This window comes from Falco rusticolus, chromosome 1, assembly GCF_015220075.1.
Source record: "Falco rusticolus isolate bFalRus1 chromosome 1, bFalRus1.pri, whole genome shotgun sequence".
Classification (NCBI taxonomy): domain Eukaryota; kingdom Metazoa; phylum Chordata; class Aves; order Falconiformes; family Falconidae; genus Falco; species Falco rusticolus.
Window position 1 is genome coordinate 19,487,153 of NC_051187.1, and position 16,961 is coordinate 19,504,113.

Here is a 16,961-nt window from a genome sequence, read left to right on the forward strand (position 1 = left end):
CTCGGGTGAGGATGGAGCCAGGAGCCACCCAGGGTGGCTGGTGAGCGCCAGCTGCATTGCCCTCGTTGAAGCGGGGAGCTGGTCACTGTGGGGTGCCCCACCGGTGGCACCCTGGGGTTCGGAGCAGAGCTGGCGTGGGCCGAAGGCTCTGTCTGCAAGGCTGGTGGCAGCAGCTCATGTGACCACCATGTCCCCTGCCCCACTGCCAGCTGTGCGCAGCCCGTGCCCTCACCCTGCCACCGGAGCCGCGTCCCAGCCCTGTGCACTGTCCTCTGCGCTGGGGGACAGCAGGGTGGCTCTGGGGGTACCATCCTGCTCGGGGTCAGCCGGCGAGCAGGAGCAGTGGCAACCAGCAGCAGGGCTCTTGGCTGCCCTCGGGACCCTCCACGTGCCCCCGGGGCTGGGCAGGGGTGCAGGCAGGACAAAGGGCCCTGTCCCACGTGCCCTGCGGCAGGGCGGCCCTGCTCCCAGGGGTCCCCTGCGGCACCTGGGTGTCCCCACACCAGCTCTGTGGTGGTGGCCTGGGGGACACGTGGGGTCCCTCTGCCCTGTGGGGTGCAGGGCTACAGGGCTGTGTTGCCCTCAGGCGCTGTGGGTGCTGAGTGGGCAGTGGGGCTGGCAGGATGGGGATAATCCCGTGGGGCTCACCTGGGGTGGGGGGACTCTTGGGGACACTTTGCCTGTGTCCCTGCTCTAGGTGCTGGGGTGCTTGTGCCACAGTTTGGGGAGCACTACAGGCCCCTCAGGACACCTCTGGGTCACAGCAGGGACCGCAGACAGGAGGGGACGGTCCCTTGCGGCCCCCAGGTCCCAGCATCCTCATGCCTGGGGACAGGCTGATGCCAGGGCTTGACCCTGTGCCACCTCCTACCAGGGCCTGGCCAGGCTGGGGGGAGCATGGGTGATACTGCCCCTGTTCCCATCACCCAGAAGTGACAGTGGGTCTGGGGACACCTTGTGTGGCAGGGCAGGGTCCTAGATAGCCGGACACTGCTGCTTATCGGGCCCCCGCGCAGACGGTCCCGGTGGGGGGGTTATCAGCTCCCTGCAGGCGGTTTCCAGGAACACCGGAGTGTCCTGGCGCAAACAACTGGGCGCAATGGCACGGTGCTTGCTGCAGGATGTGGCCCTGTGGGCACAGACAGGCCTGGGGACATGCAGGGCTAGGGGACACGTATGACTGGGGTCATGCACAGGCAGGTGACAGTCATGGTCAGGAGCTGCAGCCATCTGGGGACACGCGTGGTCAGGGGATAAGTATGGCCAAGGTCATGCGCAATGAGGTGACACAGTCCTCCTGGGGACACACACGGCCAGGGGGACATGTCCTTTGCAGACACACAGCAAGGAATACATCCCCCCGGGGGACAGATCCCGCTGTGGGGGGCACATACAGGCAGGGGACTTGGACTCCCAGAGGACATGTCCCTGCAGGCTGGGGGACACATCTTTTTTTGGGGGGACACACTGCTAGGGGACATATCCCTCAGGGGAGCACATATGGCCAGGGGACACAGTGCCCTGGAGGCCACCCACTTCAGGGGGACACAGGCTCCCTCCACCCACGTGCATGTGCCTCATTTGGGGGTGCCTATGCAAGGTGACCCCCTGCACCTACATGTCCCCCCACCATCCCCCTGGGCCCCATCTCCATGGGGCTGCCACCCTGCCATGTCCAAAGCTCCTGTCCAGCAACTGGGAACCAGTTTGGGGTCCCCTCATCTATGGGGGGGACCATACTGAAGACCACAGGGGTCAAGGCAGGAGGACAGGGGGGCTTGCAGGCGGTGCCCATCCCCAAGGCCCCCATGGGCTATGCCAGGCTGGGGGGAGCTGCTTTGGGTGTGCCCTCCCTAGGCATGAAGGGGTTAAGGGGCCCCGTCCAGCTGTGCAGTGCAGATGTGAGATATGCAGATGAGGCAGAGCAGGTTTTATAAGGCGGGTGCAGCCCCAGCACCCCACAAAGCCCCAGTGCCACCCCTATAGGTAGGTGCCACCTCCTGGAGAGCTGCTGTCCTGCTCCAGGGTGGTGGGACTGAGAGGGGGCAAAGATGGGGTAGGGGGGGATGCTGGGGTCTGGGGGCTATTGGGAGCCTCCCTCCATCCTTCCCTGGGGTGGTGGGACTGGGGGGGATAAGGGGTGCTTAGGGGGGTGCTGGCGTGGGGAGGCTATTGGGAACCTTCATCCCACTGTGGGGCAGTGGGACTGGGGGGGACAAAGGTGGGATTGGGGGGATGTTGGGGTCTGGGGGCTATTGGGAGCCTCTGTCCTGCCCTGGGATGGTGATACTGGGGGGTACAAGGAGGGAGTAGGGGAATGCTGGGATGAGGAAGCCATTGAGAGCCTCCATCCTGCTCTGGGGTGGGGGGACAAAGAGCGGGTAGGGGGGATGCCAGGGTGGGCAGCCCACTGGAAGCTTCCATCCAGCTCCAGGGCAGTGGGACCGGAGGGACCGGGATGGGGTAGGGGGGATGCCAGCATGGGGAAGCGGTGACCCGGGTGCTGTGTCCCTAACGGTGCTCTCCCCCGTGCAGATGCTGCTCGCCGCCCGCCCCGCGCGTGCTGCCCGCCGCCCTGGGCAGGATATCATCATATACTGTAAGTTCGCTATGAGACACTACAGTATAGATGATGTACTCCCCTGGGGGGCACCCGCCCACCGGCCCGGAGCCAGCAACGTGGGACCCCGGCGTGGGGCATGGAGGGATGGGGGGCACGGGCCTGGGATGTGGGACACGGCACCGGGGGCAGGCTCGGGGGGCACATAGGGTGGGAGCTGGGGGGATGGGGCACCCCCAGTGTGAGCAGCTCCAGGCTCAACCAGGGACCCGCGGCCGGCGGGGAAACCGTTACCATTACTGAGTTTAGTAATGGTAACGGTTCTGCCGACGGCCGGGCACGCGGCACGGCATGGTACAGCACAGCATGGCATGGCACGGCACAGAACGGCATGGCACAGCACGGCATGGCGTGGCACAGCATGGCATGGCGCTGGAGCCCTGGGATCGGGCACAGGGCAATAAATGTGGTTACGGCACAGCGGCTCCAGCTCTCCTTCCTCACCATATCTCTGGGGTCTCTGGGCCCAGCTGTGGGGCTGGGTCACTGGGATGTACTGGGGTGTTAGGGGGTGCACTGGGGCATGGAGTGGGACAGGGAGCGTAGGGGTGTGTTTTGGGGTACTGGGTGCCTCAGGGTGCGGTGCTGGGGGCACGGGGGTGTGGGCAGGGTGCTGGGGTGTATTGCTAGGTGCCCTGGGGAGAACTGGGGGGCACTGGTGTGTGTTTTTGGGGGACTGTGGAGACTTGGGGAGCATTGGGGTGTATTGCAGGGGAAGCACTCGGGTGGACAGGGTTGCACTAAAGAGGGGAACTGGGAGTACTGGGGCTCACTGGGGAGCATGGAGGAGTAGTCGGATGCACAGGGTGGGTTGGAGGGGCGCTGGGCACCCGGGGGTGCACTGGGATGGACTGCGGAGTGTCATAGGGGGCACTGGGACACATTGGCGTGTGTTGTGGGGGGCACTGGAACACGCTGGGGTGCACTGCAGGGGACACTGGGGTGCACTGGGGCTCACTGGGCTGTGTGGCGGGGGCACTGGGCACCCTGGGAGCGCTGGGCTGTGTGGTGGGGGCACTGGGCTGTGTGGCGGGGGCACTGGGCACACTGGGAGCGCTGGGCTGTGTGGTGGGAGCACTGGGCTATGTGGCGGGGGCACTGGGCACCCTGGGAGCGCTGGGCTGTGCCGGGTGCCGCCGCCCTGCACCGCGCGGTATGGCCGGCAGGGGGCGCTCCTGCTCCCATCCCCGCCCGTGCCCCCCTTCCCCGGCGGCCCGCACCGCCCGCCGCCCGCTGCCGCCCCACAGCCCCCTGCGGCGGAGCGCGGCGCGCTGGTCCCACCCGCCTCCTCTCTATGCTCCCGCGCTTTCCGCCAATGAGGACGGGCGCCGCTCGCGCTCCCACGCTGCCCCGTGGCGGGGCAAGATGGCGGCACCCGTCGCCTTGGCGGCGGCGCGGGTGGTGCGCTGGGCTGCGAGGGCCGCGGCGGCGGGGCCTCTCCTGCTGGGGCCAGGTGCGGCGGCCGGGGCCGAGGCCTCGCTCCGGGGGCGGCCGGGGCCGGGGGGCGGTGGGCGGGCCGAGCCGGGGTGGGTGCGCGGGGGCTGGCCCGGAGGCCCGGGTGAGCGGGGAGCGCCTCCCGGGTAGCCGCGGGGGGTGGGGAGGAAGGAAGCGGCGCGATTTTGGGGGCGTTTTGGGTCCGTGCCGGGTTTCGGTCCATGCGGTGTTTGCTGGTGCTGTCGTTCCAGCTCGTCTCCTGGAGAGCTGCGCCCCGCGGGCCGCCGCGACCCCCGCCCGCCGCAGCGGGAGCAGCTCCGCGCTGGGCAGCATCCTGGGCATCCCCGCCGAGAAGCCGGCTGACACCCTGGGGCAGCACCCGCCGCCCGTTGCCACCAGCAAAAGTGAGTGGTACCAGCTGCCGCCCGGGTCCCAGCGCTGGGACCGATGATCCTGACCCCCTGTGGGCTTTTAGCAACGTTCACGCTCCTTCTCTCCCCTGGTAGAGGAACAGTACCGTCTGTTACAAAATCGGCCTGACCAGCCCCAGAACCCCAAGGTTTTAAGAATTGCCATCATTGGAGCACCCAACGCAGGGAAGTCCACGCTCTCTAATCAGCTCTTGGGCAGAAAGGTAAAGCTGGGCTGGAGCAACAAGTTCAAACTGCTAAATTACTTTTTTGACATATTCTGGCTGTGTAACATGTTTAGTTTCTTACAGGTTTTCCCTGTCTCTAAGAAAGTGCACACAACCCGATGCAAAGCCCGGGGTGTTGTCACGAGTGGGGACACACAACTGGTAAGCTTCCACATCTGCTTCCACCTGGGGCAGTGGGGAGTATTAGCCAGGAACTGTCGGGTTTTCTTGTTTGTATCCCACGGGGTTGCTTCTAGTTGCACAAATGGGAAGTTTTAGCTTGGCTACTAACTGCAGGCAAACTTAAAAGATTCGTCTTTCCTCTTTCTAGATCATTCTGGACACACCTGGCCTCACTAGTCCCTTTAAAGCCAAAAGGTATCACCCACTGCTCTTGTGGGGAGAGCGGGCCAGGGGTGGGGGTTCCTGACTGTCAAGGTTTGATAAAACCAGAGAGTGATTTCCACTGGGCAAAGTTTTTAAAATAGGAGTGATAGGAATGTATATTTTTAGCCTTATTTTGGTCCCTTTGAGTTTTTTATGGTTGTAATTTCAGTAGCACACACAGCCTGTGGCATCCTTTGAACTCTGTTATGTTTGATTCTGCATATGTGCATGTAACAAGGGATGTCACAGCCTGTAAGGCGGCTTTGTGTCAGCTGGGATGATGGAAAACACTAGATTTTTTCCCCTGCTTTGAGGGGAAGGAAGAGGATGGTGATCAAGTGTCTGGCTTACTCATTTGTATTTGTCTTGCAGACATAAATTAGATGAAGCCATGCTGACAGACCCATGGGACAGTGTGAAACATGCGGATTTAGGTGGGTGCTCAGCTCCTCTTGGATCAAGCCAAACCCTTTATCTGCCACAGAAGTTTACAGCCCTATAGCTGTGGCATCTGGATGTTTACTGGGCAGCAAAGGCAGCTCTGGGAGCATGGAGTAGGAGGGAAGAGCAGTGAAATTATTTGAAATATTGAGCTGAGGAGGAGATAAGAATTGCCTGGTGCCAAGGGGAGGCAGCTTAGGGTAATATTTGGGCTTGGATGTTAAGTTTTAGCATGTGTGATGTCATTAGGATAGCAGGTGTAAACTGCATTTAATTTTTTTTATCAATTAGAATGCTCCTTTTTAGTTCCATCCATGTGCTCTCCTCTAGAACTAGAGGGGGAAGTAGCAGTACGAGGGAAGTGGGCATAGGCCGTAGGGAAGCTGAAAATGAACATTTTGAAAAATGCAGGTTCATCATATTTCCCTTGCTCTTTTCTGGCAGTTCTGGTTTTGGTGGATGTGTCGGATCACTGGACACGAAACTCCCTGAGCAAGGAGGTGCTGCGGTGTCTTTCTCGGTTCCCCCAGATCCCCAGCGTCCTGGTTCTGAACAAGGTGAATGAGGAGCTTGCTCTTTCTGCCTTCTACAGTATGTTACGCTGGTGTCTTCAGGCAGTACCCAGCATCAGCAGTGATGTGTTTTCAGGTCACTGAGTCTGGGTGTGCTAAAGGACACCGGTTTCCCCCACTGCCTCGGAATATATAAGTGTGTATAAATGTATATATGTATACATGTTGTATGCTCGTGCATCCCTGAAGATACAGGCTGCAGACTGGGGTTTAAATCAGCTTTGGGAAGAGGAGCTGGCACCACAGTGGGGATGGCCAGTGAGAATCTTGACTGAGCTGATGGAGGTGTTGCTGTCAAGATGACGGTGTTTGGACAAACTGTGCTGGAACTGCTGACACTCTGGTTTGGCCTGTGGTCGGAAGACTGTCTGATTCTGTTGCAGAAGCCTTGTCCTGCAGCAGCTGCCTCCTGTGGGTGGTTTCTTCTGGCTCCTTCAGATCCAGGGCCTAGCTGCCAACCTCATTTAGGACAAATTTGTGACACCTGTCTCTCACTTTAGGTGGATCTTCTAAAGAAGAAATTTATCTTGCTGGAACTAGTAAATGACCTAACAGAGGGAATTGTAGGTGGAAAGAAACTGGAAGTGACATCTGCATTTAAACATAATTCCTGTTCTTCAGCGAAGTCTCCTCTTCAAATCACTGAGGCTTCTCCACCTGAGAATAGGGCTCCTGTGTCTCAGTGCCTGCAGGAAACAGATCAAGCCCAAGAAGGCTCTAGCTTGGGCAAGAGCAGTGATACGAAGGCTTCCGAGTCCAGTCTTGTCACAGAAGCAGAAGGGGCAAAGCACTATGGACCCAGAGATCTAGAAAATACGAAAGGCTGGCCGTGCTTCCAGGAGATCTTCATGCTGGCAGCTCTCCATGGGGAGGAGGTGGATACACTGAAGGTAACTGCAGTCTGAACCTCTGTTACGCTTTGAGGCTGGTGTGCTCTTACCCTTGTGGGACCCCGGTACTTCATACTGAGCTTCATCTCCTGTGAGGAAGCAGCAGAGCTGCTGTTCTTGGCCTGGGGTGTGGCAGAGGGATGTGTTGCCTGTCACTGTGGGGTGTGTCTGTACTGTATCTCCAAGTTTTCTGTACAGAATTCTTCTTTGGAGCTGTCCAAACAGCAGCTTCTTTGTAGTGATGCAGGCACCCAATACTTTATCTTTCAGCTACCAGATATACTGTGGGCTTTTGTAACTCATACAAATGGCTCTAGGGAGGTGTGATCCTTTGGTGGGGTTTATGAGTTTCAGGAGCTTCCCTTTCTCCTTTCCCCACCAAATATACTAAACAACTGCCCTGATGCCTGACTAGCAGCAGCGTCCTTGTAGGTGACTTGCTGCCAGATGAGCACAGGGGTTGGTGGCACCGTGTAAGTGGTACGTGAAAGCTGATGGGTGTGATGTGTGTTTTGTGCTCACAGCAGTACCTCCTGATGCAAGCTAAGCCAGGCCCTTGGGAGTTTCACAGCAGGGTCTTGACCAGCCAGTCACCTCAAGAGATCTGTGATAATATAATCAGGGAGAAGATACTGGAGTATCTGCCACTGGAAGTGCCCTACGGCGTGGTTCAGGTGGGAAGCATGCACAAGCAGACTTGCCTTTGAGCTGTTTTATTGGAAATAGTGATGATGTGATGAGAATCCATCTGTTTGAATCTGTGAAGTCTTCCAGAGTTTTTACAAACCCTGGAGGGTGACTTGGGACTTGCCCGTGGGGTGCTCTGAGACCCTCTCTCTGAAGGGGGGCCACCCTTGCATGCCTGTGTCGGGGAGGGAGCGGTGTCTGTGGCTCCTGAGGCACTTTGCAGGATCACTGAGTGCACGCTTGCTGTTGCAGGTGACAGAGATGTGGGAGGAAGGACCGAGTGGGGAGCTCCTCATCGTGCAGAAACTTGTGGTCCCAAGGAAGGCTCATATGGTGAGTAACGGCAGAGAGATGGGGCATGGGGGGGTGTGAATGGAGGTTCCCCAGGTCCAACACATGTGCATCCTTGCTGTGATCCCCTTTCCCTCACCTGGGGGGGTCTCTTGGGAAGAGCCAGGTGCCTGACCGGCACAGGCTGATCAGTAACAGCTTACACCTTTCTGAAGTTGTCCATGGTCTGATCTTGAGATGTCTCTGACTGCTGTGTCCCTTTTCATTGCTTCTGTGGCTACTCTGCTGTTTTCCTGGGTGGTTTCTCCCCGCAGTTAAGCAATGTAAGGATGAGTATGATGATCTTTTCTCTGGGTTTTAATACAGATGATGTTGATTGGAAGAGGAGGTAAGGTTATCAGCAGGATTGCTCAGGAGGCTGGCCAGGACCTGATGAACGTTTTCCTGTGTGATGTCTGCTTGAAACTCGGGGTGGAGATGAAGAGTTGAGCTCTTTGTGTATGTTTCAAGAGCCCTTGAGCTCTCTGGTCATGTGGAGAAACCAGTCCTGTTTGACCCTGTGGGTATCTTGGCACCTTTTGTTCAATCTAGAAACAGAGGATGATGGAATCAGTGTAGTGGGCCGCCGTGGAATATATTATTCTTTCTGGGAGTAGCCCAAACTGAAATAAAATCTTCAGACCTTCTACGGCACCTTATCTTGTGGACACTGGGCACGGACATCAGAGAAACAGCTGCACCTTTACAGAGCTGTCATCCACTTTTGGGCTACGTCCTCCATCCTTGCTGTGAAGCGTTTGTGCCTGGAAGGTCAGGAGCAGAACTTGCCTCTTAGTGGACAAAGGGTTGCAGCGAAGGGTCGTCAGTACATGCCTCTCACTTCTTCTGAAGGCTGAATCGCTCCAGCAGTGGTCACACGGGAGGAAGAGGCTACCCCAGCCCACGAGGTGGTCTTGTGTCGGCTTTGCTCCCTGCCCTCATGGAAGTTTTGCCCAGGCAGCCTGAGTGGCAGGTTTTCTGGCCACCTGAAGTGCTCTGTAATGGCCGAGTGTGACAGAGGGAGCTCTTAAACTCTCTGTAGATCATAAAGGTCGGTGGTTTCCAACTCCTGTGTGGGAACCCTTCCTGCAGGCTTGTGTACACCACCCTTTTAGATGACTGCCAGCTGCTGCTTTCATTTTGACCTCTTCTGTGCGGTAGTTTGTAAAAATGCTTGTTCCTTCTCTTTCCCCTGTCACATTTCCTAAAATGACACACCTCCTAAGCAGTTTGCTGTTCCTGGCACGTGGTACTTGCTCCAGAGGCTGAGTCTGGTCTGGGGGTTCCTGGAGAAGTGAGAAACGGAACCATGATCCGTTCTTGGTGTGTGTATGAGCTGCTTCCCTGGGTGCCGGTGAGAGGAACAGGGAAGAGAATGGCTCGTTGGGCTTGTGAGCATTTGCTGGAGCATATTAATCAGAAGGGGAAACAGAGCAGGGAACAGGTGTCTTTCTGCCCCTGTGCATTTTGTTTCTGGTGCCCAGTGGCGTCCTGCCTGTCCACATTTCTGGATGTTTGGCTGACAAACAAATGTTGAGTGGCTTGGTCTGAAGATGCCACTAGCGGCATCTCATAGATGTTTACTTCTTCAGAATGGCTTGTTCATCACGCAGAACCAGAGCAGACTCCCTTTCTTAGGAATTTGAATAGTTTATTGCACCAGAGTTAGTTCAAAGTCATTACTCTTTGCACCAAGGTCACAGATACAAACACAGCAACTAAAGAAAAGCCCCAAATGGGAGCAGCAGCAGGTTCTGCAGATCAGGGCTAATGGGATATCGGGATGGACAACATTTGGCACAGGTCAGGGTGAGCAAGGCTGAGGGCTGGGGCACCGTGTGCCACGCTGCGGAGCCCTTGGCATGGAGTGCGGTAGAGCTGGGCACCGTGTCCACATGTCTGGGCCCCTGCCCTCCCTGCCAGTCTGCACGTGGACCTGGTGTTGGAGGCTTGAGTTTCAGCTCCCCACGCACCTGTGCTGGGGTGTTTGGAGCACTGGGTAGCCTCTGGCCAGAAATCCAGGTAAATCTGCCGCGTGCTGTTATAAATGAACATCCCTGAGGAGTGAGGAGAGCCTGGGCTGCTGCCCCAGCAATTGAGCGAAGAGATCTGGTGGGGTCCGGTGGGGACGCTGCTCCTGCCCGGAGCCCAGACCTGCTGAGCAAATCCCGTGCCCACCGTCCCTCTCTGGTGGGACCTGGAGGAGGTGCTTTACCGGCGTCGGGAACACAAGATTATCTGGAAAGCAGGCTTGGGAAGCCTGCACAGAGCCTTGTTCCCCCGAGCAGGGGCTGCGGTGGTCCCATGCACGCTGATCGCCAACTTTTGTATTTTCCTTGCAATAAAAGAAGGTCCCAGCCCCAGCGATTGCGGCTCCTCTGCTTCCCTCCATTGCCCCATGCACTGCCATGTGCTCCCAAAAACCGGGGCACTTGTGTCTTTCCATCCTTCCCTGCCCGGCTCCGGTCCCGGTCCCGGTCCCGCTGCCCCAGCCCTGGCTGCGGGAGGTGATGCCGGGGGGGGGGGCGGGTCCTGGGGGGTCCCGGGCTCCTTCCAGGCGGGAGGAGGGAGGGGGGCGGGGCTGAAAGTCTTTTGCCACCCCAACCTGCAGCTCCTTAATGAGGTTTGATAATTAGGTTAATAAGCCGGGCGCTGCAGCCGGGAGGGGCTGTAATTGGCTTCAGCGGGGCGGCGGGTGCGCGGCCGGGAGCCGGGCTGGGGCCGCAGGGTGAGGGCGGGACCCCCGGGGGACCCCCCAGCCGCGGCGCTGGGCGCTGTAGGCGCTCCCGGGCGCCGCCAGGGGGCGCCGCGGCGCGGCCCTGCCCTCTCCCCCCTCCCCGGCGGGGCCGCGCGTGCGCGGGGCGGGGCGGCGGGGCCGTTGGCGGGCAGCGCGCGTGCGCGGGAGCGGCTGGCGCAGCCACCACGGCGAGAGCGGGCGGCGGCGGCGGCGAGCGGCGGGGCCGGCACGGGCACAGCGGCGGCGGCGCCATGAGGCCCGGGCAGGGGCACCGAGAGTAAGTGCGGCCGGCAGGGCTGACAGGCGGCCGGCGCCTCGGCAGGGCGGCGGGACCGGCGCGGCCCCCACCCCCCCCCACCCCCCCATTGTCCTTCCCGGGTGTCCCCTCCCCCCATCCTCTGAGGCGGCGTGAGGTATCGCCGCTGTCGCGACTCTCCCCTTGTCGCGACAGCGCCTCGGGGCCGCTGGCGGGAGGCGGCCCCGGCCCGCCCGCCTCCCCGGGGGCCGCCTCCCCTCAGCCCGGAGCTCCCCGGCGCGTCCTTGTGAGGGGACGGGGGGAGCGGCCCGCCTAGGCCCCCCGCACCCCGGCCCCTCGCAGCCGGCTTCCATCGCCACTGCACGGCGGGAATCGCGATAGCACGGCAGCCGTCGCGACAGAGAAGTGCCTTCAGGAAACGGCGGCGGGGCGGGGGGGGGGATTGCGGTTGCAATGTGTGCAAATCCTTTGTGTAATCCTTCCCCCAGCCAAGTGCTTTTGCAAGAGGTATCGTTAACAAATTGTTCGTCGTTTTTATTTCCTACCAACGATTTTTTCGAGCGTCTTAACGCAAGTGTGAAGGCAGCTGCGGAGCTTGACTTGTCTGTTTTCAGCCCGCTCGTGCAAGCAAAGTCCTTAAAGGCTTTGGCCGTGCCGCATACCAGCTTCCCAGAGCAGCACCTGCGAGGGCTCGTGGACGCCTCTCCTCCTCTTGGCATCGCCTCCCAGCGCTAGGTACAAGTTTTAGGCTAAATTGCAGGTGCCAGTCACTTAGTTCCGTGAGAATTCATTGTACTCGCTTCTTGCCGTGGGCCTTCATCCCATCGAACATCGCAAGAAAACCTAAGCTTACATGGAAAACTTTTTGCGACGGTACTTTCAGCTCTTTAGTGCGCAAACCCTGTTCTTTGTTGCGCCGGTAGCTGCAGGAGAGCACGCTCTCAGTAGATGAGGTTGGGTTCCCGAGTGATGTCATTTGTGCTGGAGCAACAGTGATGACTTTGTGATTTAATAAATCCTACTGGACGTGTTGGGCTTCATGATTTTGTGTGTACACTGTAGAAACTTCATCTGATTCAGCAGCCGGCTGAGAAAATTCTGTGATCAGTGCTACGCAGGCAGTAAGGGAGTATAGTGATGATAGCTGCTTTTTCCTTTCAGTGCTTGTATTTCTGTATTTCAGCTAAAGAATCTGAACTTGTTAGCGGCCATTCGTTTAAGTAAATACCCAAAACAGTGGGGAGAGATGTCGTTGAAGTATATTACAGATAATAAAGGTGGAGAGAGCAGGCTCACACAGCCAGCAGCCTGGGGAGTGGAGGATGCAGGGAGAGTGTTCAGGTGGGTCTGCTGTTCTGTAAAGCCAGTCCAGAGGGTCTGAAAACTCTGGAGGGGAAAAAGCAGCAGCAACAGAAAGCGAGCAGTGGCAAATTAACTGACCAGTAATTCTCAGTTAGGGGAAGCTTTGGGTCAAAAGCAAGTAATCGTCAGAACAAACAGAGGGTGAGATGTGTAGTAAAGACTGAGCTTTTAGGAGAAGATACTTCCACAAAAGAAAGGCTATTTATTTTTTAAATTATGCATAGTGAAGTTGGGTAGAATTTCTGAGGTGAAGAAATCAGAGACTGACCCTTCTCTGGGGGAGTCGCGGGTTGAGCTGGAGCTAGAAGATGCGCTGATGAATAGGCTCTAATTTACAAGCATCGCTTCAGATATTTTCAATATTTCTCAACTATTTTAAGAAGCCATATTGAGTTCAAGCCCAGCCAGCCTGGCGGTCTGGAGAGAGAAAGGATGCGTATCGCTGGGACAAGAATTAAGCAAAAATAGATAAATCTGACATAATGGATGACAAGGGAAAGATGATTGCTGAAAGATGTTGGCATGCTCTCTGTTCCTTCATGCTTGGCATCTATTTTGTTGTGTTACATGGCTTTTGAAGTGTAAAAAAAAGAGAAGGAAAAGATCTCATTTTGTGCTGAGATAAAAGAAAAGGCAGGTGCTTAAATTCTGTTGAGGATCAGCTTTGATACTGACATTAAGTAGTGACCTTACTTGCGGTTACCCTTGTCATTTTGTAAACTTCTCAATTGAATAAATAGTGCGCTTAGCAACAAATAAATACCATTTAATGAGATGGTATTTTTGATCCCCCTTCCACTTCACATTGCAAATAGATTAACACTTTTATCTGCTTGAGCACAGCCTGGGGTGCTATTTCTGTTAATAACATTAAAAAATATGTTGGAGAATGTCCACGTAGTACTGTTTTTTTCTCCAAGTGTAAAATTAAGGAACCCTTGTGTTCTCTGTAACTTGGATATTTGCCTTCTTTTAAGTCTTATTTGTATTTGTTTCAAGTTGTCCTCTGATAGATGAGCTTTTATATATGTTTGCTTCTGGGAACTGTTAGCAGATCAAGAGGCGAGGATTTTTATCGAGGACTGAAGTATCTGTATTTCCCAGAAATGCAGGCTACTGTGTGATATACAGGAGACTTAACTTATATCCTTACCCGCACTCGCTGAAAATGCCTGGTCGTGGAATAGCAACTTTTATAGGTGTTTCTGCTCTACTGCAATACTTTTCCTTTTTTTTTCCCACCTTGGTTTGTCCATTTTTCTTTATTATTCTCCAGTTTTGATCTCGACTCATTACTGGCCAGCATACAGAGGTGGGGAGAGGAGGAGGTAGAGGTGGTTACCCTGACTGCCCCCACCCCAAAGCATCCATTGCCGAAACATTTTGTATCCTGTATGTTGCTGGCTTGCTCATCTTCAGCGAGGTGGTAGTGAGGATAGTTACTGATTTATGAAGATGGGAGATGAAGTAATGTCCATTCTGTATTTCTCTAAAGCTCAGTGACTTCCAGGGCTCTGGGGTTTATGGAATTACTAAATACACCACCAAGAACATAGCCACAACCTGGCTTGCTTGATTTATTTAACAGATGATCAGAACTTTTAAATAATTGCTTTAAGAACATGTAGTTCACTGGAGTACTACACCCAGCAATTGAGTAACAGGTCCCACTGTCGTGTTGTAGACTGTAGCTGGGGCATGCTGACTCTTCTAAGGATTCTTTATGGGGTAAGATGCTCCTGAAGGTAAAGGTTTCACAGTTTTCTGCATCTGTAATGGGTTGTATCACCCCACCATTTTCAATTTTCAGCATTTTAAACGTTTTCAAACTAGGAAGTTAAGTGAATAATTTAAATTTGTATTCCTTGTGTGGTATGCCATATCCCCATTTTTCCATTGTATTTTGTGACTCGTATTAAAACCTTAATCATAACGGTCTTTGAGCAATTTTTCTTTTAATTGCAGATTGTTAGTTTGAATATGAATATTGAAATGAGTTTCTCACTCTAGTCATCTTTTTTCTTTCTAAAAAAATTTGCTTTCCAAATACTGATTCAGCTACTGGGGAACAGAGCTCCTGAAAAGGCTTTCTGCTGACTGGCATCCAGAAAAGTTGTTTTTAACTTTGGCCAGAGATGTTTTCCCAATGGATTGTATTCCTCAAAAGCTAAGCTTATTATCTGGAATAGGCATAGCTTAGCCTTGGTCTTGCCTACACCTGGAGCTGACAGAGGCTGGTGTGTTCATTGGCTGCTGGTTTCAGTGTTTTTAGTAATTTGATTTAAGTGGGTACTTAAAACAGCAACGGTGACTGTGGCCCATAGCTGATCTGGCTTCATTGACTGTAGAACTCTCTTCCTTAATTTGGTACATTCTGTCTGGGTGTCTCTTCATGCCTCCCCACTCATTTTGTATTTGGTATGTTGTTGCTATAATTATTCTCCCGATGTGCTGAGGAATTATGCATAGTTTACATATTCCTATTGCTTAACTTGTTAATACTGTGTTTGAAGATTAGTCCAAGTTGCCAGGGTTCATGAAGAAAATGATGATAATTCTGTTATTGGAATAATTTCACAAGAATGTAGTTTGGCTTCAGTCTGGCTTCAGTATGGAGTAGCAGGGGTGTAGTACTTGGGAAGTGCTGGGGTGAAAATTGAGAGAGATTTTCAATGTAGGTTTTCAAGTCCCATGCAGCGATTCTGGTCTGCTGGATGGTGTTGCGCTTGGAATGCATGGAGTAGGTGAGTTAAATGGGTTATTGATGTATTTAGAGATAACTGAACGGCTCCAGACTTTTAAATAGATGCATTGATGGGTGTATTATAGGGAAATGTATTAGAAAACAGGTTTTCTGTAAATGCCATGCACCTGAGACAAACCTTTAAGTAAAATTCTGTTGAATTAGGTGACAGACCCTGCTTCCAGTGGGAGTGGGCTCTCTAGCATCTTCGGTGTGCAAGGAGTGAGAAGGGTTTTTTAATTTCTTACTATGTATGTAATAATGTGATACAGAAAAGGTGAAGCATGAAAGTGAAGCTATTTTTAGTATTTTAAAGAAACAGTAAAAAAATGATCTACCAAGTGATACGTTGCTGACGTCTGTAGTACAGCCAACCCAATTAAGGTGCCATATATTGTTTCCAGACGGATTCTGATTGTTTCTAATTTGGGAACCACGTGAGAGCGAATGGAAATAGGTGAAACGACATGCTTTGAAATTCAGAGTGGATCTAGTATCCGGTTGTTTTCTGTAATTCGACTTCTCGTACTTGGGCAGTCTCCCTGTCCTGCGCTTCGCAGCTAAGATGGTAGCCACCGGCAGCCTTCCCAGGTGATTTTTTCCTATATGGTGGGTGTGGGATTACTGGCAGAGAAAAATTATTTGCTACTATACGGAGAGCGGAGGGCAGTGGAAGAGAAAAGAAAATTGTGCATGTTTTTGATCGGTAAAATTTGCGTCAGTCAGTGTTCGGTGCTGTGGATTTTATTTCTTCCCCCCTGACCTCAGCATATCCTTTGCTGTATCCTGCTATCGCTCTTGCCTGCATGTTGTTGAACTTTGAGCGTGTGTTTTAGAGGGCTTGCGTATCGTGGTCCTGCCCTTTCCTGTGGCTGTTGCCTTGCCACTCATTTTGTTCCTCTCTGTAGGCAGATTCTGCATGCAGAACGCTTCGAAAAATGTCGTACAATTACTGTCTTGAACCAATACCGTGTGTGTGTGTATATATATAGTATAAATTCTGTTGGATGGAAATAGCATTGTATGAGCCTTTTAAAAAAGAATTATGCAGATGCTCCCACTCTCTAAAGTAAACTTCCTCCCCTGCTAATCTTTTTTTAAATCTGGAATGGAAAAAGCATACATTTTTAACATCTGGAAAGGGGAGCCCTTCATGCCTACTGTATTCTTCTATCCAGCATTGCTTTTCATTCATCCTTCTATTCTGGCACTGGTTTTCTTCATTTTTTGCCTTCTGAGCTAGAGGAATGTCGTGTGCTTTGGCTTCATTGTGGACAGGGAAGGTGAGGTATTTGCTTGCCTTTCTCTTCCAGCTCATCAGTCTATTCTGATTCCGGGCTGGTTTTTGACTTCAGCTACAGAAAAGCCCTCAGCTTTTGCCTGGGATGGGTAATGTGTTCCTACAGCTGGTAATTCATGCATCCTTTGACTTTAAATTGTTCGTAACTGTGCTGAGCATTTGTGAATGAGTGTGGAGGAAGATCAATGCGAGAAGAGGCCAGGGGAAAACAGCTCTTTTTCCTGGTCACACCATTGCCTGATTTTTTTAGTTTTCCCGTCTGTGAACTCTTCAGTGTTTAAATTTAGAAATGGCTTGTTTTGGAACAAGTCACTTTTAAGATTGTTTCCAGAAGATTTGTGTGTAATTTAATCCCATTCATGTTTGCTGCTCTGTTCTGTGAGACTTCAGGTTGCTCTTTCTCCCTGTACCTCTCCCAGTATTTTCTAGAAATTTGGAGTTTTTTCCAGTCAAAACTGCAACAGCGTTTATGAAGCCTCTCATACCTTTTCTATTCCCTGTTTCTGTTAATTGACAAGTGGTATTTTTAGAGTTGTTATTTTGTTAAAATAGCCTGAATATTTAA

The 16,961-nt window shown here is 53.7% G+C and overlaps 2 protein-coding genes across 5 annotated transcripts in view; both read left to right on the top strand.

Moving 5' to 3' along the window:
- Nucleotides 1–1,907: 1,907 nt before the first annotated feature.
- Nucleotides 1,908–10,361, top strand: ERAL1 (Era like 12S mitochondrial rRNA chaperone 1). 3 transcript variants are annotated; one of them, XM_037373733.1, is made up of 12 exons: nucleotides 1,908–1,986; nucleotides 2,536–2,599; nucleotides 4,306–4,458; nucleotides 4,561–4,688; nucleotides 4,776–4,853; nucleotides 5,023–5,069; nucleotides 5,451–5,512; nucleotides 5,964–6,076; nucleotides 6,592–6,981; nucleotides 7,506–7,655; nucleotides 7,921–8,001; nucleotides 8,326–10,361. In XM_037373733.1, the coding sequence occupies exons 2-12, from the start codon at nucleotides 2,536–2,538 to the stop codon at nucleotides 8,446–8,448; spliced, it is 1,389 nt and encodes a 462-aa protein (XP_037229630.1). In that variant the 5' UTR covers nucleotides 1,908–1,986; the 3' UTR covers nucleotides 8,449–10,361. The 3 variants fall into 3 exon arrangements, with proteins under 3 accessions (XP_037229630.1, XP_037229622.1, XP_037229615.1); XM_037373725.1 differs by lacking the exon at nucleotides 1,908–1,986 and having other exon boundaries at nucleotides 2,244–2,599; XM_037373718.1 differs by lacking the exons at nucleotides 1,908–1,986; nucleotides 2,536–2,599 and adding an exon at nucleotides 3,938–4,073.
- Nucleotides 10,362–10,904: 543 nt separating this feature from the next.
- The window catches only part of FAM222B (family with sequence similarity 222 member B), a 38,825-nt gene continuing 32,768 nt past the window's right edge, over nucleotides 10,905–16,961 (top strand). The window contains exon 1 of one of the 2 annotated variants that reach the window (XM_037373758.1): nucleotides 10,905–11,012. The gene's annotated coding sequence lies outside the window, so the exon portion shown is untranslated. The remainder of the gene's footprint in view (nucleotides 11,013–16,961) is intronic. The other variant, XM_037373804.1, reaches the window with a different exon arrangement.

Excerpts from the sequence above, each read along its gene's own strand:
- ERAL1 (XM_037373725.1), top strand. The coding sequence starts at position 2,473 with ATGCCAGCATGGGGAAGCGGTGACCCGGGTGCTGTGTCCCTAACGGTG. Across the intron at positions 4,689-4,775 it reads ATCAGCTCTTGGGCAGAAAG|GTTTTCCCTGTCTCTAAGAA; the intron begins GTAAAGCTGGGC and ends AGTTTCTTACAG. Across the intron at positions 5,070-5,450 it reads AGTCCCTTTAAAGCCAAAAG|ACATAAATTAGATGAAGCCA; the intron begins GTATCACCCACT and ends TTTGTCTTGCAG.